This window comes from Camponotus floridanus, unplaced genomic scaffold (assembly GCF_003227725.1).
Source record: "Camponotus floridanus strain SB8 unplaced genomic scaffold, Cflo_v7.5 scaffold204, whole genome shotgun sequence".
NCBI lineage: Eukaryota > Metazoa > Arthropoda > Insecta > Hymenoptera > Formicidae > Camponotus > Camponotus floridanus.
The window spans coordinates 17,347-43,264 of record NW_020229331.1 but is presented as its reverse complement, the minus strand read 5'-3'; the positions used below and the strand labels follow the sequence as shown (position 1 = coordinate 43,264).

The 25,918-nt window shown below is 32.8% G+C and overlaps 2 protein-coding genes across 5 annotated transcripts; one reads left to right on the top strand and one right to left on the bottom strand.

Moving 5' to 3' along the window:
• On the top strand, window positions 1-3,343 carry LOC105250344 (TBC1 domain family member 22B). 4 transcript variants are annotated; one of them, XM_020027272.2, is made up of 8 exons: window positions 1-272; window positions 993-1,171; window positions 1,260-1,804; window positions 1,882-2,012; window positions 2,102-2,356; window positions 2,434-2,683; window positions 2,772-2,995; window positions 3,082-3,343. In XM_020027272.2, exons 2-8 carry the CDS (start codon window positions 1,089-1,091, stop codon window positions 3,226-3,228), a joined length of 1,635 nt encoding a protein of 544 aa, XP_019882831.1. In that variant the 5' UTR covers window positions 1-272; window positions 993-1,088; the 3' UTR covers window positions 3,229-3,343. The 4 variants fall into 4 exon arrangements, with proteins under 4 accessions (XP_019882831.1, XP_011254675.1, XP_011254674.1 ...); XM_011256373.3 differs by having other exon boundaries at window positions 1-350; XM_011256372.3 differs by having other exon boundaries at window positions 1-512.
• On the bottom strand, window positions 3,317-25,662 carry LOC105250349. Its single transcript, XM_025408362.1, has 27 exons — window positions 25,501-25,662; window positions 24,032-24,838; window positions 23,356-23,400; window positions 21,247-22,336; window positions 20,744-21,104; window positions 20,149-20,458; window positions 19,419-19,918; window positions 18,816-19,111; window positions 17,855-18,365; window positions 17,502-17,643; window positions 17,247-17,420; window positions 16,503-17,048; window positions 15,489-16,395; window positions 14,179-15,277; window positions 13,582-13,869; window positions 12,862-13,065; window positions 12,516-12,671; window positions 11,232-12,368; window positions 10,478-10,839; window positions 8,914-10,295; window positions 8,394-8,578; window positions 8,103-8,257; window positions 6,759-7,933; window positions 6,156-6,367; window positions 4,841-5,854; window positions 4,300-4,749; window positions 3,317-4,122 (listed from the first exon to the last, which is right to left on the bottom strand). The coding sequence occupies exons 2-27, from the start codon at window positions 24,087-24,089 to the stop codon at window positions 4,036-4,038; spliced, it is 12,846 nt and encodes a 4,281-aa protein (XP_025264147.1). The 5' UTR covers window positions 24,090-24,838; window positions 25,501-25,662; the 3' UTR covers window positions 3,317-4,035.
• Window positions 25,663-25,918: the final 256 nt, after the last annotated feature.

Sequence of the window (25,918 nt, the reverse complement as noted above, 5' to 3'; positions counted from 1 at the left end):
TAGCAGCGCTCGCGTCAGATGATCATACGTCAAAGCCGTATGTAATCGCTTGGACGCGACGACTGCGACGAGCAGAGTCACCGATCGTGGCTCCGAAGGGCGTTTTCGGAGCGTCCTCTAAAGACGCGCGCGAGAGAGAGAATGCGTCAAAATCGCGATCTATCGTGACGACGAAAAAAAAAAAAATCACTCCGACGACGACGTCATCGTCGCGAGGTCGCGGCCGCAGTAGAAGATACTCCAACTGACATATCCGGAGGCCCGATTAGACCGTAAACTAGGCTCGCTTCGACTCGCTTTCGCGGGAGATCGAGATTCAATCATCTCGCCGCCGTCATTCAGCGAAAGATGTAGGCGAAGCGTGTCTCGTCTCCGCATCCTCTTCTCGTCCTCTTTTTGATCACAGCTTCTCTCGCACCATCGACCGACGCAACTTACGCAACATAACCTTCTCAGCTGCAAAAACAGTCAGATTTCCACTGCGTAGACGTGTATTTCTGTCAGCTCGCAAAGTGCGTTTGTGTAATTTAATTATAGGAATACAGCGCTATGGCACGTCAGGGCTTTGTCGCCTTGGAATTGTACGATATTATTGTCGTGCATCGAGTTCCCAGGAAATCATATGTTACGATTATACGTTTGTTATTTTGAAGAATCCGCAGTTTTTCCATCATATATTCTCCCTTGTTCGACCTTTTATTTCTTTTCTAGACATCGCTTGTGATACTTGTGCCATTATCAATCATACTCAATCTAAGAAGAATTTGTATTCTATACTTGATAATTCTTATATTCTATAAAAGATATGAAATCTATGGATTTTATACTTTTGCTGGAATGCTAATTGTTACACAGTTTATAACATAATTTTCCATTATCTTTCTTGAGCATCTCTTACATCTCTTTGTTATGCATATCATGTCATGCACATATACATACACAATGTTTATTATAATATTGCAAAGAAAAGGACAAATTTTTGATTCTTACAGATTTTCAGTGCTTGTGCTTGAGGGGCATGAAGAGCTACTCATACTGTAGTAACTGTATTGAAAAATTATTTGGTGCTAGTTAACTTGATTTTCATTATGGAAAATCAAGGCTATCATCATCAAACCCTTTCAACCCATCAGTCTTTCTGGAAGAAGAACACACGTGCGGTGCCAGGAAGGTATATATTGTCTAAGATTTTTTCTGTGTATTTGTGCTAAGAATTGCTTACAATATACTTATTAAGTCATTGATTAATTTATTTGAAGGCCAAGTCTGAAGCAGGATATTAGACACAATAAATTTAATTCCACGGCAATTGGATCTAGCAATTTGACTAATATTGCTAATAGTAGTGGTAGTACAGGTGGAAGTGGAGGCTCCACTTCTTTTCAAGATTTTCAGGAGAGCGTAGATGATGCATGGGATTCGGGGGATGATGAATTTTGCACAGTTTCGGATGTGAAGATATCGAAGAAAGTCAGCCAATCAGCAGCTCTTAGTGTTATCAACAATCATAGATCTAGCAATAAGTGTTCGCAATTGCTACAGGCAAATACCAAAGTAGTTCAACAAGAAATTATTCCAGAAGAGAAAAAGGCGGAGGCCCTTCAAAGATTAGCAGTACAGCCATTACATTTACGCAATGTAAATTTGAATTTCCAAGTGAATAATAGTCAACATCCCAGTGAAAATATAGATGTGAAGTATGGTGTATCACCTCAGCACAAACCAACACAATTTCCTGGTAGACCCCAACCATTAAGACAAACAAATGCTCCCAATAAATTTTTTATACCTTCAAAGGAGCAAGGTGTGAATCTATTTGTCGCATATTCAGCAGCAATCCTTAAGACACGGGATTTAAGAATCGTTTATGAATCTGTTTAGATGGTGAAAGTAAAGTGGACAAGTTTCAATTACTTTTGGAAGCGTCCGTTCTGAATTTGGACGAATTAAGACACTTGTCATGGTCGGGTGTGCCTGCCAAATTACGTTCTGTCACTTGGAGGTTGTTGTCTGTAAGTAGCGAAGGTAAACAATTTGTACATTATCGAACACGACGACTTCTACGGCGAAGCAATAAGCGACCATGGTCGTAATATTGTAGGAATACTTGCCAGCTAATCTAGAACGTAGACAACATGCATTGGAGCGCAAACGACTAGACTATTGGAATTTGGTCAAGCAATATTATGATGTCGAACGAGATGAAGGCTTTCAAGATACATATCGTCAAATTCACATCGATATTCCTAGAATGTCACCACTCATCTCGCTATTTCAGCAAACGACAGTGCAACTGATATTCGAAAGAATATTGTATATTTGGGCGATCAGGCATCCCGCATCTGGTTATGTTCAGGTGTTTATTATTAAACCATCTACTGTATTATATTATAAGAAATTAAAATTGATTTGATATATCAATCATTATTATAGGGTATGAATGATCTTGTGACGCCCTTCTTCTTAGTCTTCTTGCAAGAGGCGATACCAGTGCAAGCTTGGCAGGATCTAGAAAATTATGATGTAGCGTCGCTGTCGAAGGAGCAGCGCGACATCATCGAAGCAGATAGCTTCTGGTGTCTGTCAAAATTCTTGGATGGTATACAGGACAACTATATATTTGCTCAATTGGGAATTCAGCACAAAGTAAATCAGTTGAAGGAACTGATACAAAGAATCGATGGTGAATATCTCGATAAAAACAAATTATATACATACTGTATTAAATGTTCGCATTTTTTTTCTTCTAATGCAACTGTCATTCCACTCAGCACCATTGCATCAACATTTACATCAGCACGGGGTGGATTATCTACAATTCTCCTTTCGATGGATGAACAATTTACTGACCAGAGAAATCCCGCTTCATTGTACCATTCGATTGTGGGATACTTATCTAGCAGAGTCTGATAGATTCGCATCGTTTCAGCTCTATGTATGCGCGGCCTTTCTTCTACTTTGGAGACGACATTTACTTCTGCAACCTGATTTTCAAGTAATTTATCTCTCAATTCACTACTGTATGTTAATTTTAAATTTAAAACTCGATCTTTGCTTAATTGACTTAATTTTAATATACAGGGGCTAATGTTAATGCTACAAAACCTGCCCACGCAAAACTGGACGGATTCAGAGATCGGCATGCTAGTAGCCGAAGCATACAAATTAAAATACGCATTCGCCGACGCGCCAAATCACCTGCAAGCTTATGATACTACGGCTAGGTGACCATGTTCAGTTAACGAATTTGGGTTAATGTTATTATGAATATAGTGGCCAAACTGTGAGGGGCTGGTAGTATTGTGTTAACGCGCCGGCTCTCTTCTTCCGTCTCTATCGTCGCTATATATAATGTGACGTTCAATCTATCACGGCCATATTGAAAGTTTCCGAAATACGCGAAACATTTTTACGTTTTGTTTCCGCGTTGATCATTAAGTTTATTCGATTTACTTTGTACGTTATAAGGTTTATTTCTTTGTTACATTGGGAGAATTTCGCGAAGAGACAGATGTTCGAATATATTCGCCATATTCTACTTTGGAATAAGATATAAATGCGATTTAAGATGCGTGCACGTGTGCGCATAAAGAGTGTAACGCGAATCAATTGCCATTTCCCGGTTTGCATTACATTTTTATATATATATAAGTCTCAGACACATATTATATACAGATAATATATATATAGACAAGAAAGTTTTATATATCGACCTTGTGTTTTGTGCTTTTACATAATGATCATACCACACTTCCCCTCCTTCATAGCCTTATAATTATATTTCAACGATAGTCATGAATTTTTTTCTAAATTATAATTATTAATACTTGAATGATCGTGATATAACTTTATTAATGTAATTATATGATTTTAATATATATTTTATATTACTTCCAATATAAGACAAATTTTGAATTGGAAGTAAGAAAGGGAAGTAGATATTTATCTTATATTACAAAGAATATTGTAAATAAATATGATTAATACCGGCGAGTCATCTAACATCTAATCATTATTTAACTATGTTTTATACTTTCAATCGTCCTCTATATCGATTTGGCCATAATCAATGCTATCTAATGGCGGCATCATCGAGAGTGATTCGTTGAGATTAAAAGTTTCCTGTAACATAATATAAGGAAAATAATTTCATTAGATATACAATATATGAGAAAAATATTGAATATAATAAAAATGTTTAGAATGCTTTTTTATAAAATTTTCAGATATTTTTTAAATATTTTTCGCTATTTAAGGCTTCTTGACTTTTGACAATTTTTGTAAAATTTGTGTACGTACACTCACGTAATCCACATGCATGGGCATTGGATATACACAGGGCATGCATTCCATCTGTGTAACACCATTATTATCAGCAGTGCATTCGCACAGTTGACATTTATTTGGCTCAGCTGTAAAAGCGACTCTCTTTGCGAAAACGCTCGCAAATTTTTTAATTAAAGTTAACTTCTCACGACGCAGTTTATCGCCGCTAAATATCGTGCCGTTCGTCTCCAAGGCCAGTGGTGTGCAGTAACCTAGCACGTTCTTGGAAAGTTTGACCTGTCTTCGTAGATCTATGTCGCCGGTTAGTATTCGAAAGTCTTTCTTAGTGTACGATTTGGTCGCGTCCAAGCCATACAACATCTTGCCAATCTTCTCCTTCTCAAATTGGAAATCGCCATCCATTAATATGTGAAGAGTGATATCATGTTCCAACAATACTTGGTGTAATACAGAGTACTCCAGCTGAAGTAAAAAAAGGTGAATTAAATTATAGAATTCCAATTTAAAAATTTCATGAAATTTTAAAAATAAACATTTTAAAAATAAAATTTACCGTTTGATTCTCCGGTTCGCAATGCGAGCATGGCATCAATATGAAGGTTTTTGACACGCCAGCCCTGAAAACGAGCCGCGAAGCAAATCCAATCGCAGCGAAAATGTCTTGACTACCGCTGCCTACTGGTACATAGCTTAAATAATCGACGAAGCGTGCTACGTTCTTCGTGAAAATCTGTCCGTCAAGAATGATGCTTCTGGGTTGATCGTGCACTTTGTCACCGCCAAATGTTATCAAGGACCATCGATTTCCCGTAAGACCTCGGTCATTCAGCTCCTTGTCGAGCTGTGTAATTAACAATTCCATGCTGCTATTTAATTTCGTATCGCGATTGCAGCTCTTTGCCTCGACAATAAATACCACATCGGCCGATCGGGGCACTTTGTCTTCCTCCAATCGTTTGAAATCGCCTTCGGTTACTTGGCTACCGTCCATCATGGTGCATGTGGTGCACTTATCGGGTATTCTCAGGTAAGTATCGCGGAACATACATATCTGCATGTATGATATTGCCACTGTACATGCCTCGGCTTCGGTGAAACTGTTCAGGCACATACTAGCGTATACAAATGGATCGATCACACCGAAACAGATGCCAAATTCCGAGCTCTTATTCATGAACAGCTCATCACAGAACTTGAATATTACGTTGTCGTGATGTTGGATCTTGTTGGCGTGATTCATCGTATCAGCACAATTTTCGTCGATAGACCAGCTGTGAGCGAAACTACCGGTATCTTTTAAAAATAGTTTGTCCGATCCCAGGATGTCATCAAACTGTTCGTTGCTCATTGTACCAAAGAGACCAGCAGTTTTCCCATAATACCAGCCAGACAGTTCCAAAGTGCACAAATTAAACTTGAGATTACACTCTAGCCGGAATTGGTTGTGCTTACGTTCTACCGTTACCACGTTCTCCTCTTGGTAAACATATGTCGTGCCGTGATCCAATTCTATCGGCAGCTGCAGATTCGTCGTAGTACCGGATGATTGGGAGATTAGCTTCGTTGTCTGAAAAATACATTGTATTTTATATTAAAACATCAATTAAGTATATTCCGTATCATTAAAAATATTAGTTTATCTTATAATGAAAAAGCGATAAAAAAATATGATAGATATCCTTTGCTAAATTTTTTATTTTTCGAGGCACAGATATGTTTTTTGTAAAATAATATATGATATGGTATGTGCTGCGTACACGCACAATTATTAAATATGAAATATATAATTATTATAAATATTTCTTTTTAGGTGAAATTGATTGAAATTTTAATTTAATTCTTGTTATGATAATAAATTTTATACTAACATCGTTGAAGAGATCCAGTTCGATAGCGTTGTTTCCAATCAATACTATGATCTGATGAGTGATCCCTTCGGCTTGTATATTATATTTCACCAAAATCGCGAAAGTATTGTGTACAAAATCCTTTGCTAATAAATAGGTACAATTTCCAGCAAAATCAAAGTAACGTCCATCAAAAGTAATATAATGATGAGAGCCGATAATCATGGCTTGCGCTAAAAGAATGAAATATTATTTAAATATTATGAAATATTATTATATTACTAAAAATAAAATTAGTTTTCCGATTTATTTATTAAAATTTTAGTAAATCTAATCAAGACAAATATGTATTTAACTAAATTTAAAATAATCATAAAAGAATTTTTTATATCAATTATTTTCGGATTTTCTAGTAACTATTGTTTTTTTTTGCTTTCCTACAAGAGCAAACAAATGAAAGACATAAAATATGTTAGATATTTATCTTTCATTTGTATTTTCACTTTATACGATCATATAATTGCACAAATATAAAGCAAGAGCATATAAGAGAAAAAGCTAAAAACAATCAAGAAATAATTAATATTATTAATTTTTATTATAATTTAATTTTGTTAAACAAACCTTTGAATGGCGGTAACCAGTTTGACAGCTCCGAGTATGGTTTATACTGATAATAAAGACTCCAAAAAGTAGTGTTCGAGGTAACAAAGTATTTTTTGATGTCCATAATTGCTCTGATTTCTGGTATCTCCTGGAATTCAGGCGTCTGATTGAAGGCGTGCCAAGACATGGGTAATTTCTGCTCCAAGCACATCAGACCCTGATTAGGATCGAAGATGAACATAGTCTTAGCTTCCCTGTAGCGATTTTCTGCTTGTAACGCTGTTTGGCTGATATCCATAATCTTGGAGTGCACCAGCCGGATAAAACTTTCTATCTTAGTCCTGACTTCAAAGTACTCACAGAAGTAGCCGATTCTATCGTACATCTGCTCGAATTTCTCCAGAGCGTAGTTGATTGACGGTAGTTTTCGAAGCTCCTTTACTTCTGACATGATTTCATCTGTGACATCTTTAAGTTCTTTACCGAATGGTACAAAGGTAAAGTAGCGTTCTTTTATGAACTGTATCATTAGACTCGAATATTTGTACACATTGGTCACTATATCATTTGCTTTAATGTCGCGATAGATTTTGTCGATATCTTGCGTAAAGTTGGTAAAACGATCGAAATACGGCGATGCAATGATTTCTTTTTTACGGTCGTACAAGAAGTCAACCATTTCTTTGCTCGCTTTCCAGACGACTGTCTCAAGATAATGAATAAGTCGGATAAATAAAGGTTCCATTAACTTCAAGCAGCGATACCATTGTTCCGAGATGGATGAAGAAATTGTATTCCAAAGATTTTCAACGTACTTAATGAAAGATACGTGCAGATCCTTGATGAACATGTCGTATTTCTCAATCAGCTTCTCTATTATATTCGCCACTTGTGATAACGAGTCACCTCTTAATACAGCAATGATAATATCAGATATTTTGTGATAAGCATTTTTAATGGTTTCGATTAGCCAGAGCAATGAATTGCGCAAGGCTTCGCCAGAATCGCCCATTATTCCCCAGATCTCGTTGATAATATTAGGAAGAGACTGAATATGACTTCGCAAGGACAATTCATCGATGACATATATCCCGAGAACAACGACATCTTTGATGTAAAAGTGATTGGCATTATAGGATTTGTTCAAATATACCTTGAGATCTTCAAAGTCATGCTCGAGATTCTTTAGATCACTAAACAAATATAATATAAAGATATAATAATATATAATTACAGAAATTAAATTTTATTTTAATTTGTTTTTATTTTATTGTTTCATTTTTATTATTTATCTAAATTTATTGTAATAAATATCTACTTTAATATTATAGTTATTTAACATTTACTTTTTTAAATACTTACTACCAATCGTCAAGAAAACCTGAAATATCTTGCTGAGCGTCTTCCCACACATCTGTAATGGAATTTAATACTTCACTTTTTATATATTGTTTCCAATAATCGATATCATTGTTTATGTTTTCACACATTTCATTAAAAGTTGTTTTTATAGCAATCTGCAAGTAATCATAATCCCATATTATATTGCATAAATAAATTAATAATTAAATAAATATATTCATGTTACATTACATTAAATAAATATATTAAATAATTATATTGCATTAAATTAATATAGTATATTTAACTTACAATAATATCACTCCTGAGTTCGGGCCGCCATCGCAAAGTTGAAGTAACAAGTCTTGAATGATTTAATTTCAAGTAGAATGAAACGTCCGAAATTGTTAAATCATCATCATAGGTTCTCCAAATGTTAAATATAGCATTTCGAGCATCCGGAATATTGCCATGCATTCTTAAACTTACTTGTGCATCTATAGAACAATGTAGAATGTAAAAAAAACGGATAAAGAACTCAAAAAGAATTGTTTCAATTTTAGTTTTAAAATATGTATTTAAAAAGAAAATAAAAGCAACGAAAAATTTATTTAAAATATTTGTAAAAAAATTTCAAAAGTTTTCTATAAAATAAAATAAAATAAAATAGATACATTTTTATTTCTAAAAATTTTAAATAAGACTATTTATAACATTTTATTATTTTTTTATTTAAAATCTTATTTAATTTAATTTAATATATACTTTCTTATTTCGATATATACATAAATGATTAATTCTTTTAAAAATTTCTAACTTTTCATAAACTCACCGGGCGTGTAATTAACCATCGACCAGATAAGATTCTCACTAGGATCCAAAAAGAAAATGCCGGTAGCGTTGAGTTCCGGTGTGTTGATAGCGCTACCATTCATGACGTAACGAGAAGATGAAGGATAATAACCGATCGCGAAATACTTAATTGCATCATTATTTACTCGTCGGAAAAATATCTCTTTCGATTTTCGATCGATTCGACCGATCAATTCTCCAGTTTCACTCGATGTATAGCCGCGCATGTATCGAGCGTGATTTACCGTTTCGAGCAACATATATCCTTGTCTGCGAACGAATCCTTCGATATCGAGGTCTAATCTAATATTAACATGCTTGCCGGTTATTTTATAGAGATATTTCCTGCTTGATGCATCACTCTCGTCTCTCAACAGGGCGGACAATGTTAACAACTTGTTCTCGTTGGTAGAATAATCCGCGACGAAGACGGCGTTTAATAAATCCCTATGATCTCTTTTCATTAGTATGCCCTTTAACGTGACATTCTTTTCAAAAGTCGGATGTCGAAAACTCAATACGACTTGCTGTTGGTTCTCTACGGATGTGATATTGTCATTCGTCCAATTGAAGGCGGCACCAACGATCCTCGACTTCTCATCGTCATGTTCCCATTGTAAGTTTGCTTCGGAGCTTACTTCGTCGCTGGTAATCTTATACAAGCCATCTATAGTGAAGTTTCGTGAGGGATAAGATAAACTAAGGATGAGGAATTGATTATCCATATCTTCGGTGGTTTTATTCAGGATGTTTATATGATAAGACACCCAGGCATCCTCGGCTAAACTTAACCACGTATTTTGATCGAACTCGCCAGGCAATACCTGATAATCTATCTTTAATTGAATCGTTTTGTTCAAATGTATCGCTTTCAAATGGATGTCCTGGCCGGTATGAGTAGTTCGAATCCTGGATTCACCGGTGATGTTAAAGACCGAGCTGTTGTCTAATCGATAAATATTTACTTGTTTGAATTCGATGGTGGGATAGTTAGTTCCCTCGTTTCCACCACTATATTCATATTGGTTCACGTAGACGATACCTATAGGTCTATAAACGTTCTGCACAGTAATTTGAATGTGCTCTTTATCGAAACCAGCCCGCGATTCACTCTTTGAATTATATTGGCCATGTAACATCTGCAGATCGTTATACGTCAAGACTGAATGGCCTGTGGTGACCTGTGGACGTTTCTTATAACCGTAAGTTAGATGACCGATATGACGAGCAGTCAAAGGAATTTCTACGTGCAAAATACCCTCTAGATTCGAATCTAATCGCTCGCTATAATAAGTGTAATCAGAGTTGAGCAAAGCCGTATTATTAGGCCAAAAGCACTCGATGAATCTCTTATTCTGCTTCCTGTAAAAGAAACAATAATTAGAGGAAATAAAAAAAATAAAATAAAATAATTAATTATTAAGTTATTTAATTTACTTATTAATTATTTGTAGAAAAGTTTTGATTTTTAAACATTATATTGTGACTCAATGAATTATTATATACATATATTTCTTTTTTTATAATATAATAGATTTACTTACAAAGTGGTAAGTACAATAAAATCGCATCCGATGAAAAATAAATTCTGCGTAGATATGGAAGCATTAATAGTTCCATTAATGTTGATTAAACTTTTATAAAATATTCTTGCAGTTCCAATCTGCTGTCTTGAAGGATAAAAGAGATCAGCATTAATTAAAGTTCGTTCAGCGGAATTAGCGTCGTAACTAAAGAGGAATACAAGCGTTTCTTCTTGCAGAAATTTTGGTGTATATAAAGAATACTTGAGCTCAATTTCCTTTTTATTGAAAGTGATATTAAAGAGATTGTTCACAGATTGCGTTGGTAGTAAACCCCATGTCAATCGCAAGTGCCCATTAATATCACGCGTAGCCATATGAATCTAAAATTTTACATCATTATTACTTGAGAAAAATAAAATATTTTTGTTTTAATTTAATTATGCATATAAATATACAAGAAAGAGATAACAAAAAAGAAAATATAATTTAAATGGGAAAATTTTATTTTAAAATTTTCTAAAAATATTTTTGTACTAATACGTTTCTTTTTAAAAATTTGTAGTTTTTCTTAAAAGAGAATTAAATATATATATTTTAAAAAGTTTTATATTTCTCTCTCTCTCTCTCCCTCTCTCTCTCTCTCTCTCTCTCTTTCTCTCTCTCAGTCCATATAAATACTTTTCATAAAGTAAAAGCTATTTAAATATGTATTATTTAGATTAATTTTATTATTATTTATTAATATTAAAAAATATTATTTATTAATACAAACCGATCCATCCGAAGCATAATTACTCTTCGCTTGAATAGCATTGTAGCCCAGTACATAAGAAATATCCTGCATTTCCTTGTTAGTATGGTAACTGATCAAGAACCGATGGTCATCATTATTCGGAGGTGGCAATTTCACAACGAATACCGCGTCCATGTTTTGCATATTGCGAAAACTTATGGTTGCATTCGTTTCGAACTCCCACATTTTTCGATCAATGTCTAAATCCAAACTTACATCGATATTTCTATATAATCGATCAAGATTCTTGAAGAATACATGAGTCGAAAGCTCTTTCTTGCCTAGATTTGCGGTGTCATATCCTGCGATCAATTTCAATAACATATCTTCCATGTACATTAGTTTCCATTGAATAGCTGCATGGCATTTATCGTCATTCAATCGATGATTTAGCTGAACGTTACCGCTCGTGTTGGTCAACATCATATTGCCGTTTACCGTCATAATTCTGCTATCATTCCAAGGTGTCTCGGCTTGAATGTACAGAGTGGCGTTGCCATTTACTTGCACGTTCATGAAAGTATTCAGCTGATAAGTATCTATTTTATTAGCTTTTTCAATATCCGTGTGAACTCTCACATCCCAATTTAGACTGTTGAGAATATTTGCATCGACGGTACCATTAAATGACCCACTGTCGACATCTAACAAAAGACCGTATGTCTTCCTCTTCAATCTCAAAATGATTCGATCGGTGTTTGCGCTTTTCGGCTCAGCTCTCACATCTATCGAAGCCAAAGTATCGTTCTGTACGAAGATAACAGAGCTGACATCATAAGATTTTACTTGCAGCTGGTCCTTTAATTCTCCTCTAACATCGTACAATGATTCATTAATCTGTCTTAAATCTCCGTGGAACTGGAAATGAGGCTTTTGCGACAGCGGCGTATGTAGATCGGCATCGATCTTACCATTATTTAGATTTCCAGCTAGCTGATATTCTTGATTGCCGAGATGCATTACGCGTACGTTCAATTTAGCGGTATTATTTACACGAATCGCATTGCTATATAGAATGTCAGCTTCCAGTGCTTCTAAAACCTTTATCCAACTTTCTAATTTTGCAGAAGCTTGCATAAGATGTTCGTCTATTTGCCAGGCAGACTCGAAGGATGTCTGAAAAAAATTATAATTTGAATTTGAATTTTATTTTATTTAGATAATAATAATATTTAATTTTTATGTAAGACTTACAACTAACATTAATCGCGAATAACAAATTAATTATTAACTTATAACCTAATTACAAATATTAATACTTACATATTTTGATACAGGCTCTTCGATTCTTGCATTGAATTTAAGTTGCTTTTTATTACCGGTAAAATTCTTTATTGCGGCGATTGTAGTTTTTGGTATTTTCATAAGGGGTGAATCGATTGCACCAGAAATCATTATATCAAACAAAGCTTTCTCTATCTATATGTAAATTAAAATTTATAATACATACAAATATAAAACTAAATAAATAAATAAATAAATAAATAAATAAATAAATAAATAAATAATATATATATATATATATAAAGTTTAATATAAAATTTCTTTTTATATTTTCATATTTGCAAATATTTTTACTCGTAAATATTTTAAGAATCAAAAAATTTACCTTTATATTTCCAAATAAATCCAAGATTAATTGATTCTCACGAATTGTAACTGTACTTTTATATAGATTCCCTTCGATTTCGAGAATTGCGTTACTACGAAAGTCCTTAAGAAATTCTAAAGGTGTTTTTATATTTAATCTGACGAAATGTGCCTTCTTATCATTCATGCCGCCTTGATATGTATAATTGCCGTGAAATCCGGTCTATAACAATAAAATTTTATTATTGTATGTATTTGGTTGATATGTATTTGATTTTTTACATTTTCTTTACTTATATGTATATTTGATTTGCCCAGGTAGAACATGAAACTCATAATGACATCATTATGACGTCATCATGATTTTATTTATCATTTAAAAGTTACCTAAACAAAAATGATTAAAAAATGAGTTAAAGATGACAAAAAGAATCATAAATTTTTAAGTTCAATAATCGCATTATATAATTTTAAAAAGATTATGTTGCTTAAATATAATTAAAATATACATAAATAATTAAACAAGTAATTGCGTAATATATATAAAAATGATATTAATAAGTTACCAAAACATTGCCAAAAGTATATCAAATGATCATTATGATTTTTCTAAAATGACTTATTGTTAGATGACGTCATAATGATGTCATTATAAGTTTCATGTTCTACCTGGGTGTTCATTTAATTATATAAAAGTATTAAAAAATGTTTTTTTTTTAATTTTACATAAAAATATTACCTCGATCCATGTAATATTTTGTCTAACGTTCACACTCATTTCCATAAGATAAGTCAGTTTTTCAGGATCAATTAAAAATGTATAAAATGATGTGATCTCTCTGATACTGCTAAACATTAAATCAATATGCAGATCATTCTTTATATGAAAAACATCTTCCATGGAAAAGCTATCGTCAATGATAATTTTGCCGGGTGGCAATTGTATTGTGCTTAGAATCTTATAAGTATCACCTTCAGTATCGATATCTAGTTCTGCCGATATATCTGGGATTATTACAAGCCATATCTATAAATGAATGAAATATATGTATAAATGAATAAACGAATATAATATTAGTAATATTAAATTAATAATTATATTCTCTTATTAGGAGAATAAATATGCCTCAATTTTAAATTAATTTAAATTAATTTTTTATTATATATATAAAATATTTATTTATATATAATAGTTATAATTTTTTATATCATAGCTATAATTTTTAATATCCGAGAAAAGAGGAAAAGAGAAAAATGTTCAATTAATGTTATGTATAAATTAGATTTCAAATTTAACATAAAAATTTGAATTTTATCTTATCTGAATTAAAATTACCTGCATTTCGCCTCGCCAATAGAGGCCATCCTCATCTTCTTCCTCTTCCTCTTCTTCTTCTTCCAATTCATCGATATCAGAATCGTCTGTTGGGGATATAATTCCCGGCTTCAGTGGAATCTTAACAGGCGGAGGTTTTGGTCCGCCCTTAGCTTTGACACCAAGTTTATTGTTTGCCAGTCTTAATGAGAATTCTGTGTCTACGTCTAGCATACCTTCGAGTTCTGTATATACCACAATCAATTTGGTAATCACCCCGCATTCGTGCAGACCTTCTAATGGTGTGAGTACTATGTAACTATAATCGAAATCGGTAATGTTGTGATAGTGCCAAGTACCGAGAAAGCCTGCCGTAATATTGTTGTAACCAATCCTGAAATCGGCTTCGCGCCTATTTAATTTGGCCACTATGAGTGCCTTTTGTAGCACTTCAATGGGCGTCGCTAGCATGAATTTGATATTGAAGTCGTAAGCAGCGGTGAAGATTTGGCACAGTGCCTCGATGCCCAGCGGACCATTCGGCGTGACAATTTCTGCTACTGCATGCCGATTGCTTTCCGACAGACCGAATCTACCACGAACAAAGGCGAGCTTTTTCAACGGCGTAGTGACATTGAACTCCACTTTAGATTCCTTCCAGCGTACGAGATCGCCGATCAAGCAGCCAGTGTACTTGCGTTTATCTAGTTCGAGATTAGCTGCGCCGAAGAACATCCAGTTAGTTATAAGACGCAGTTGACATTTGAGTTCATTCTTCCGGTAGTTTGCCAAAGGCGAGTATAAGTGCAGATTGCCGGTAAGATTAAACACATTGTCCGATTCCTTATCTAAGTGCCAAATGCTACGCGCGTCAATCGTTTTGTCAGGATTATATTTGATCAGCACATGTGTATCAGCTGTTTCCGAGCGTAATATCTTATGAGTGATATTCACAATTACCCACGAATTGGACTGTAGAGTGCTGTTCAATGCATAATTTGCTAGCCATTCTTTCAAGTCGTCATACTCGCTTGTGCTAGCATAGAATTCCGTTATCACATGAGAATCCTTCCAGTAAGCACTGATACTAGCTTGAACGCTATCTGACAATTCTAGATATCTGCGAACAATAATAGAATTAAAATAATAAAACAGTTAAAAAGTTATTTTTCTATAATTAAAATTTTGGAAATTAAATTTCCAAGTTCGTCAAAAAGAAGTAAGAATAAAATTCGAATTTACATTTTGTGAAACAAGATAAAAATAACAGTATTTTATATATTTTTTTATCGCATAAATAAAACAATTCAAAATTGAATGCATGCTTTTACCTCATGTTTAAAGAAGTCTTTTTCCATTGTTCGAAAGGCATTAACAATTGTGATTCCAATTTGACAAATGTTACTTCTGGTTGCACATCATAGTCCGCGCCGATTGACATCTTGATTGCGTTTTCTGGATTCCAATTCACAGTAACATCTATCAAATAATTATGCGGATTACGTATAATCAAGTCACAAGAACCAGTTATTAGGCGACCCGGATAAGTTAAAGTTATTATTGCATTTCGCTTGATCCCCGATGAAACTGCATCCATTAGAAACACTTTATTTAATTGTAATATTGTAGCGAGTTTCAAAGCGGGATCTCTGTTGGCGTCCCATTTGATTTCCGCTGCCAATTCTTGTCGGTTTTCTTCGTTGATGCCACTTAAGGTCAAATGTATGTCCCGCCATTTGTCTAAATGCAGTTCTAAACGAATTTCTCGCGTGATATCGATATTCGTCATCGCTGAATACACATTACCACGATATCTAGCTTCTATATACGACATTATACTGGTAGTCGACAACATTGTATGATTCAATACAAAGGCATACTTATCATAGTCTAATTGTTCGGCATATAGACTGACTCTGAGGTCACTGTGATTCTGATACAAGTGGCAGTTAAGCAGAATTGGAGCGACGAAACTCGGCGATTTGAAGATCATTTTCAAGTGATGATTGATGATAACAGCTGATGATCGATCGGAATAAGTTCCGCGCGCGGTAATGTTGTGGCCACTGAACCATGTGCCAGAGAAATCTAACTCGTATTCACGTCTCGATCGCTCGTTGATACGTGCATCGATCAACATTGAATTGAAATTCGGAATTGTCAGGTTCGCATGGCTCTCTATGGAGAATAACAGATTGCGCGGCATAATAATGTTGATGATTAGACTAATCTCCTTGCCTGTAAATGGAAAAGATTTATTGAATATTTTTATAATCAAATAAAACTTTAATATATATTATATATTGTATGTATTTATATATTTAATAATAAAGTTTACACCTTACCCGGTGCATATCCTATGAGCAAATTGGTCTTGGATTCGGTGCCGAGGGCGTAATGATTAATGCCCATCTTGAGATCCAAATTCTGAATAGGTTTGGTGATGGCTATCAGCGCGCTTACTTTTGTGCCTTGATTTTGAAAATACATTTTCGAATAAGAGATGATAAGCTGCGCCGTGAGTTTATGCCGGTCATCCTTGAGATGAGGATTCGAATTGATCTCGGCGTGCAGCTCTAAGTGCCCGAAAGCTTGTTGATACCAGGCGCTTATTACGGTATTGAGTTGCGGATAAGCGGTGGATTGTAATTTCAGTTCGGCAGTCTTGTGCGTGAGTGTTTTTGATGAGCGGTTAGATAGCGAGACTTCCAAGTGAAGAGTCTCCCTTTTCGGCATATGTTGCAACTGATAATCTAACTGAAAATCGCCGGCTAAACTGATGTTTCGTTGAACGATGTAGCCGATTAGTTTACTCCAGACTCGCTTTGTTTGAAAAGTCAAGTCTATATCAAATTGAGAAATGTTGTTTTTTTGCGCGTTTCTTATCGCACCTAATATGATTAAAAAAATCTTTTTAGTATTACTTGTATATATTATCATAATATAATTTTATAATGTAACATATATATTTATGATAAAATTAATTCTAATATCAATTTTATATACATTGAAAAGAAAAATTTATTAATTTATTCATAATATATCAAATTGAAACTAACATTTGAAAAGATGACAAACTTTTACCTTACCTGAAATGGCAGCGACGCGTTCATTATTGATAGTTAGATAGACTTTAGGATGATAAGTGTAACCATTAGTGAATTTTTTCCTCGTATAACCCACGCTAGCATCCAAGTGCTTGGTACCATTGATATCAAAACCGATATCTATGGAAGTCTCATCTTCAGAACGTTTGTATGTGCCTAGAATTTTAAAGATATTATTTTAATACTTTCATTAATTACATAATTTGAAGAAAATGAATATATTGAAAAAATACTAACCTTTAGCAATCAAAGAATTACCAGCCGAATGAATTAAAGCGGTAACGTTATTATTTATTATATCAAAATCTACAATAGCGCTTATTTTTCTATTCACTTGCGAGCCAGGTGTATCGAACATTACCTTAAACGTGTTATGTTCCTAAAAGAATATTAATAAAAATTATAAGAAATATCTTTTGCTTTAATATTTAAAAAAACGAGATGGATAATCTTCATTACCAATATTAATATCATTTAATTATTGAAAAATTATAAAAAATTATAAATCTATAAAAAAATTTGTACAAATTATACAAAATTTTCTAATATGTTATAATTGAATGAGAAATTACATATAACTTTTACCTTACCTGAGTCTTATTCCAGCTATACTCCAATACATAATTCTTAGCAGTTGGATCAGCTTTAATCAACGAGATCTTGAAGAGTGTGAGCCCATTTAAGATAAAATAAGGTGCTTTAGTGTCTTTGGTTACATTTGTGAATTGATAATCAGTGCACATTTTCAAACCTATCAGTCTGTTTAAGGCGGCCCAACTACAGGTAGTGTTGTGGACAATATTTTTGGGTATAACTATCGGATATCGTGAATTCTTTTGATCTTCATTGACTACTAAGATGCCCAATGACTTTTCTTCAATTTCGGCACCTTTAATTTTGATGAAAGCAATGTCGGAAAACAACGAGAGCACATCTACTTTACGATTTGGTAAACCTAGGCTCACGCGAACTAAACGGGTATCATTTAAGTTCAAATGAAGTTGCATAATTCCGGAAGAGTAAATGTTTGTTCGTAATTTGAGCCCGGCAGATTTGTAGAAAGCATCAACAGTCATTGTGCCTACTATATCGATACTTACGCTGCAAAAACATAATAGAATAAAATAGAACAAAAAGTATTGTAGTAAATAACAATATAGAATAAAACATATAAATAAAATAACAAATAAATTATTCTCTTGAAAGAGATATGCACAGAGATATTGTTTATTAAATAAAATCCAATCAAATATAGAAGTTATACAGAGAGAATTTTAATTATTAAAGAATATTATAAATATTACTGATTAAAAATGACTGACTAAAAGAAAAATAGAAAATATATTAATGTAAAATGTGATTTTTTTCTCGCATAATAAATATAATATATTCAGAAATTGTTATTCATATTTTTTTCATAATTGCATTTATAATTATTATTTATTATAAAATAATTTTTGAGATTTATAGTATATCAAAGATGTACTATACACACATATACAAAGACATGTATACATCCTACTCCTCCACATATATAAAGAATAAACAAACCTGGAAGTGATATTGGCTGTGAGTTGGAACTCTCTATCAGATAATCGAGCATTATTGAGTATCTTTGAGATTTTGAAATTGCAAGCCGCGGAACCAGCAACATCCAAACGAATCGGCAGACCGGATCCTGTTGGTACGACGTAAGAAGAATCTAAGAACATTCCGGTCTTTTCATAAAGAATTTCTTGCATGGCTAAAAATTCTTTCATTTTTTGCCAAGGATTGAAATTCGCTAGTGCGGACATCACTTGCTTGTCGCCATCCAATATCGTAAACTTCAACTCATTTCCGAATATCTTTTGTAACAAACAAATAATATTATTATAATGAGTATGTATGTATATAAAAACATGTATAAAAATTATATCTTATACAATTTGTACAGTTCATAAAAATACACGATATATTATCTTATTGATGAATTTATTTTATTATTGTTATATATATATATATATATATATATATATATATATATATATAACATATCTATTAATTTATTATTGTTATGTATAATATATATTTTAGCAAATTTAATTTAATCTTAAAATATATCGAGCTAAATACATATTTTTATATTATTTACTTTCATATGTATACATATACCTTATAAGCAAGAGTAATTTTCGGATGATCGAAATTATTATCAATAACATTAGGTAGTCGTTTCACATCATTCCAATAATTTTCTTTTTCCGGTGCCGATCTAAAATATCTGAGAAAATTCCGAAGATGATTCGAAACTTTTTCGTTGCTATAGATACCATTTGGACCGAAGAGATTTTCTGCATAATATTCCAGGCCCTCCATTCGTGCAGTAATTTCAAATAAATTTACGGATTGGCCGAGGAGGTCAGTACTAACGTTGAAATTAAACGATCGTGGTAGATATGATTTTGGCGAGAAAATTAAATTTGTTTGATAATTTGCGCCGATATTAAACTCCTCGGAAAAGAAAGAGTTTTCATAGTTACGCGAAAACTTTCTAATATCATTGTTGAATTTATTATCAAGGTCTCGATCTGTTAACAAACTTTGAATTTCGATTCTGGTAGGTGAGGCAGAATTGTAGAGATTCATTAAATGACTCCATACAAAAGAACCGACTGAAAATAATTTTAAACAAATTATAAAAAACATTTTTTCTAAAAATTAGAAACAAAAATGGCATAAATTAATATCTTTATTTAAATTATCTTTATTTAATCTAAACCAATTAAAATTATTCAAAAACAAATCAAAAATAAAAATTCAAAATCGTATTAATATTTTCTTGTTATATTATAATAGAGATTTACGAGTGCTTATAAATTTTTTAATATTTTGATATACAAACCTTGATTGACTTCTTCCATTTTAAGAGTATGCTTGATGGTTTTAATAACATTGTAATCAGGACAATGCATTACTTGTAAGTAAGAAGCGATACGAATTTCTGTATCTAATGTTGTATTACGATAATAATCAAGGAAAAATTGGTCTCTTGTCTCTTCGCAGGACGGCAACCTACGATGAGCATCAATGGCGGCAATGCGAATTTCCATAGGTAAGAATCCGCCAGTATCATCAATACATTTCTTCAGGTTTCTTCGCAAACTCTTTGTTTCAAGTCCCATATTACCGATTGCCTTCAAAGCTTCCAATGTCTGCAATCATATTAAATTATTAATTATTATATTAAATCTATATTTAATAATTAATTATTTATTAAAAATTGTATTATATTTATATTTAAAAATCTATTATCGTCCTCTAACATAATTATTCTTATTATGATTTGAATAAAACGAAAATTATTTTTATAAAAATTTCTTTTACTATGTGTGTATGTGTGACCGTGCATGCTTTATTCTTGTTGAAAATATAAAACGTGCTTTATTTGCATTTCATGACTAGAATTTGCTATAAATAACAAGAAATAAATATTTTACCTCTTTCGTCACGGGAGGAGAGTGAAGACGAGGCTCGCAACCTCGTGAGATTTTCTGTTGAAGATGCGATAAGAATGTATCCACTTCTTCCAAATCGATACAGTTATCATTGTTTCTGCAATATGTGTGAATAATAGTAGAGTAGCTAAGAATAAATTGGGCATCGGGAATTTGATGCTGAAAATCCAATAGCTGCGAAAGAGCTTTGATGGTCTCGTGATCCGGTCGTGGAAACAAAGCAAAAGTAATGATCCAATCATTAACAGTTGCTTGATTAACATATCTCTTCATTATTAAATCCTTCATCATATTCACCGCGGCATTGCTGTTTAGATATGGCAGTGCAGCAACGACGTGCTTCCTGTTAAATAACAGAAAATATCAAGTATAATCAAGAAGCAAAATAAATTTATCATAATTTTTATTGTAGCTTCTTTAATTATTTGTAAACTTAAATGCTTTTTGAAAAGTTGAAAAACATTATATTTTTAGTAATTACGTACTTTCCAGTTTTGCAAATGTTATTAGCTCTCGAGAACAATTGTGACAACAAAGGATAATCTAGAAAACGAGCCGAATGAATGAACTTGGTAAACATTTCAGAGAATCTCTGCTGCAACTCATCGGTATTCGCTGTAAGTCTACACATGCTTTTCAGTAAGTCTCTGGAGGTTCTCAACTCGCCGTGCATGGTCTTCAACGTCTTCGCATGGTCATATAGTAACGTGGTTCTCTTCGTGAGAGATACACCTTGAATAAAATTATCTTCATCTTTTTCTTCATCATTCTCTTCGTTCTCTTCGAATTCCTCGAAGAAATTCGTCTCCTTTGTTTCCTGAATCAGTTGAAGAACCATCCGGGAATCGGTTCTGGCACCAGCTTTATCGCCATTAGAGAGTGGTTGTAACAATCGCATCTCGTCACAGACTACTCTTTCGTAGACGTTATGGTCAATCGTAATCTCGCAATCGCTCCGTGATTTGAATAATCCATATTGGCCATGTAGTTTTCGCGGACTTCTGTAAGGATTTGACTGCACTACGGAAAAGTACTTGGGACCGTTTTCACAATCGGCAAGATTTTTGCTTTTCTTTACAATCAAACTGGTTCGCTTTGCCTCGTACAGATGATACTCAGTATCGCAGGCACCGTGAACATCCACTTCGTTAACATTGTGGTCTATGTCAAAGCGTCGCATGCTGTTTTGCAGCATCGATAGTATGCCCCTTTTTAAATTCAACGTCCATACTGGCTCTCGTCGATCCGGACACAACTCGTGGATTATCCCATCGTCGAATGTAAATTTCAATGTAAAACGCTCAAGACTGGTCTTAAATTCATAGCCGGCATGATCAGGGAACTCGGCGTTATACGTGCTACGATCGTGACTAATGCTGGCGTTTAGGATTTTAAGGGTGCCCTCACAGGGGCTGCTAAAATGCACGGATAAAGTAGCATCGATATGCAAGGCTGAATCATTTCCGAGATAATGAGGTACTGTATGGCGATAACCCAGATTTGTGCTTACGTCCACAGAGTATGTGTACACATAATGAATTTCCTCTTGATATTTGAATTTTCTTTCCAATGGAACTGAAAAGAAATAGATACATGATATATTATCATACATGCAATGTTAATATTATATAATTTACATAATTATATATTTTTTTTCTATGTTTTAATGTATAAAAAATCTTTATCATCTAAGAAAACCTACATAATATTTTACTTTAGAATACATATTTAAACAACTTTCTCTCTATTTATTAGATTTTTTAATATTTAAGATATAAAATAGAATACATGAGACAAAGAAAAAGAAATTTTATTTTTTTTTAACTAGTTTAGTTAATATTTTTTATAACATTCAGTCAGTAAATTTATCATTTAAAGATATTTTTTATGATCGTCTATATCTAGTATAATTTGTTTCTTGAGATAATTTTCATTTCCTCGTAATCTGTTATCTATACAAATACGCATTTGTTTAGAAAAAATAAAGATCAGAGTTCTTCCTCGATAGACGCACATACATAACTGTGACGCCACAATTATTTCACATTTAAGCAATGTAAAAAAAAACAGAAATAAAAATATAAGAAAGAAAGTAAAAGTATTATAAATTGATTAATTTAATATATTGAAATTATTAAGTTACTACTTAATTAGAATTTGCTTATATGTATGCAACAAACAATATAAGGAAACATTCTACAAATTTATTTATGTATATAAAAATTATTTATGTATATAAATTGATTATCTTTCGGATTGCAAAATAATTTTTCTTTAAAATTAATCACATTTAAGAAAAGAAAATAAAAAAGATTTCAATGTTAAAAAGATGCAATGCTAGAAATTCTTGCAAGAAAAATATGAGACGAAATTATAACAGCAGAAAGAAGAGAATCTTCGTTTCTTCTTTCAATAATATGCTAACGTGGTATAGAATAAGCGATAAATTTCTGAAAATTATAAAATCAAAGTCGGAAATATGAAAATAGAAACTGTATTATGTGCTAGTATAATGTGTGCATGCGTGTGCGTGTGCGTGCGTGCATGTGCGTGTGTGTGTATACACATATATATAGAATATATAAAAATATTACCCTTGCATTTAATTCGACCACACGGCACAGAATCCGTACTAATCTCTGGAAACAAAAATTTAAAAAATATTATGTAACATGTAATATTAGCATATTCACTATATTAATAATTTATAATGTTTTATATTGTTATATATTAATTATTTTGATTTTATTTGAAAAATAATATTGCTAATTGTATTAAAAATAAACAATTTAAATTACAAAAATAACAATTTAAATTACAAAAATAAACAATTTAAATAAATAATTTAAAAAACTTTTTGTAGAGTTGTGCAAAAAAAAATTTTAATAAATAAATTTGTATATATAATTAAATTTTTTTATAAGGATTGAATTATATATTTAAATGAACATATTGTTATATTATTATAAATATATTATTAACTCTGTTACATATTTACTATATCAATTTTTAAATTACAATATAATTTCACATTTAAATTGCTTTCACAAGTATTAGTTTAATAGACATTTAAACAAACATTCTACATGAGGTTTTATATAATGCAGTTAATAGAATTAAGAATATATAATACAAAAAATATATAATATAGAAATTTTTGTGTTATCTTGTTATATTTTAAGACATCCGTGTCACTTGATAACGACTAACAAACAAATTAATGAGATACCGGACGTTGTAATAAATACACCGGAAATTGCCGATAATTACCTCCTCGCACGGCAGTTAATACCGCACATGTGAACGCAAAAAGCAGTATTGCCCTCATGATTTCCGGTGCCAATTCTCAAATCTTATATCGTTTCCGGACTCTTCGAGAGGTTCTTCAAGATCGGCACCTTCTTACCCAAGTCCTCATTCCTCGATGTTGGATATCAGTCTTTCGGAAGATGCGTTGCTATCTAACTGATCGATTAATATTAATCGATGAACACTGCCAGAAAGAGAAATTTTGCGATAAATGATTTTTGCACACTGGTTACTATACTTTTATTCTCCTTTTCTCTTTCTGTCTCTTTTCAGTTTTTCTTTGCCACTTTCACATTACATTTCAGGTTTTCACTTGGATCTATGGGAATTTGAAATTTTACGAAGATATCGACAAAAGTCTGTCGTTATTCACGGCAGCTGAGCTCTTTCTCCCATGCAACAAAAATATCCACGATAACCACCCGAGAGATAAACCAGGGTGCGGATTGGCGACTTGATTGAAGATGAAAACGGAGGTAGAGAGAATGTATGTGGCATCCACACCACGTGCAGCTAAATAAGTGTTTCCGTTGCTGGCTAGTCGGCGAATGGCCGAATGACGAGGGAGAGGATCAGATGTTAAAGGTCTCCCAATGCTTTTTGTGTTTACAGAGGTCAGAGGTCTTTTTCGGCTTTGATAAGATAGCGGTCCACAACGAGATCCAGGAGAGACTCGTCTTTGTATGAATAAGATAAGAACGCAGCATAACACATGGACTCCATATGGTGTCCACATGGAATCGGTTTCAAATTATTTCGCTGGCTAAGCTAAAAGAAGAAATATTTGTCTATTTAGAAGGAAACGAAGAGATATTTGAGACAGTTTAAATTACTATATAATCGTCCGTTTTCGTTATTTGTAGAATTTGGACAGAACGAAAGAAAAATTATTTTCTAAAGACAAGAGAAGAAAATTGCGAGAAATTATAATAAACGCAGCTAAATAAGATGGATTTATTAATAATATCGCAAACTCATATAATCGAAATAAATATAAAATTATAAAAATATACGAGAAAAAAACAGAGAGAAAGGAATATAAAATAAAAATATATTCAAAAATTTAATTCGATATACAAATATATTTTGTTCTCTCTCTCTCTCTCTCTCTCTCTCTCTCTCTCTCTCTCTCTCTCTCTCTTATTATCTCGATATTCTTTCTCGGAATAGCCTAAATTTATAATTTTATATCATATGAAATTCATATATAATTCATGTTTATTATAATTAATATTTATTGCATATAATAACGCGGTTTTCTATACTCGATTGTGGGTATAAATAAATGAGAGAAAAGACAGTTAAATATTAAAAGATTGGAAAAATTCTTGTCGGATATTGGCACTTGATGAAACGGTCTATCACGATTATAACAAATATAAACAAGTGACAATTAAATATAAAATTCTTAGCGAACTATACAATCTTACCTTTTAACAGGGAAGGAGGGGCAAATGATAAAAAATAAATTTAAATAAGGACAAACACAAACACACCACCTCAAATCGCTCCCGTATCCGGTATACGGCCGGAAACCGATTGTTCGACGAGAATGATTAGTTATGAATATGTATATTGCCAACCTAATTTCAGAGGGAAAGATTTCTTTATTCTGATCAAGTAAAGCTACTTTACTCCACGGATAGGATTTCCGAACGTACCCTCTCCCTCCGCTCTCCTACTTATCCCCGATGTTTTCAGAGACGCTTTTTCTCGCGCATGCGCAGCATAATGGCAGTTAAATTCAGGAATGTTTAGCAGAGAATAAGCGCGAAAATTTTAATGAGTTTAATTTCATTGATATATGTAATATGAAAAGCGACACATATCGCAAATCTGAGGAAATAT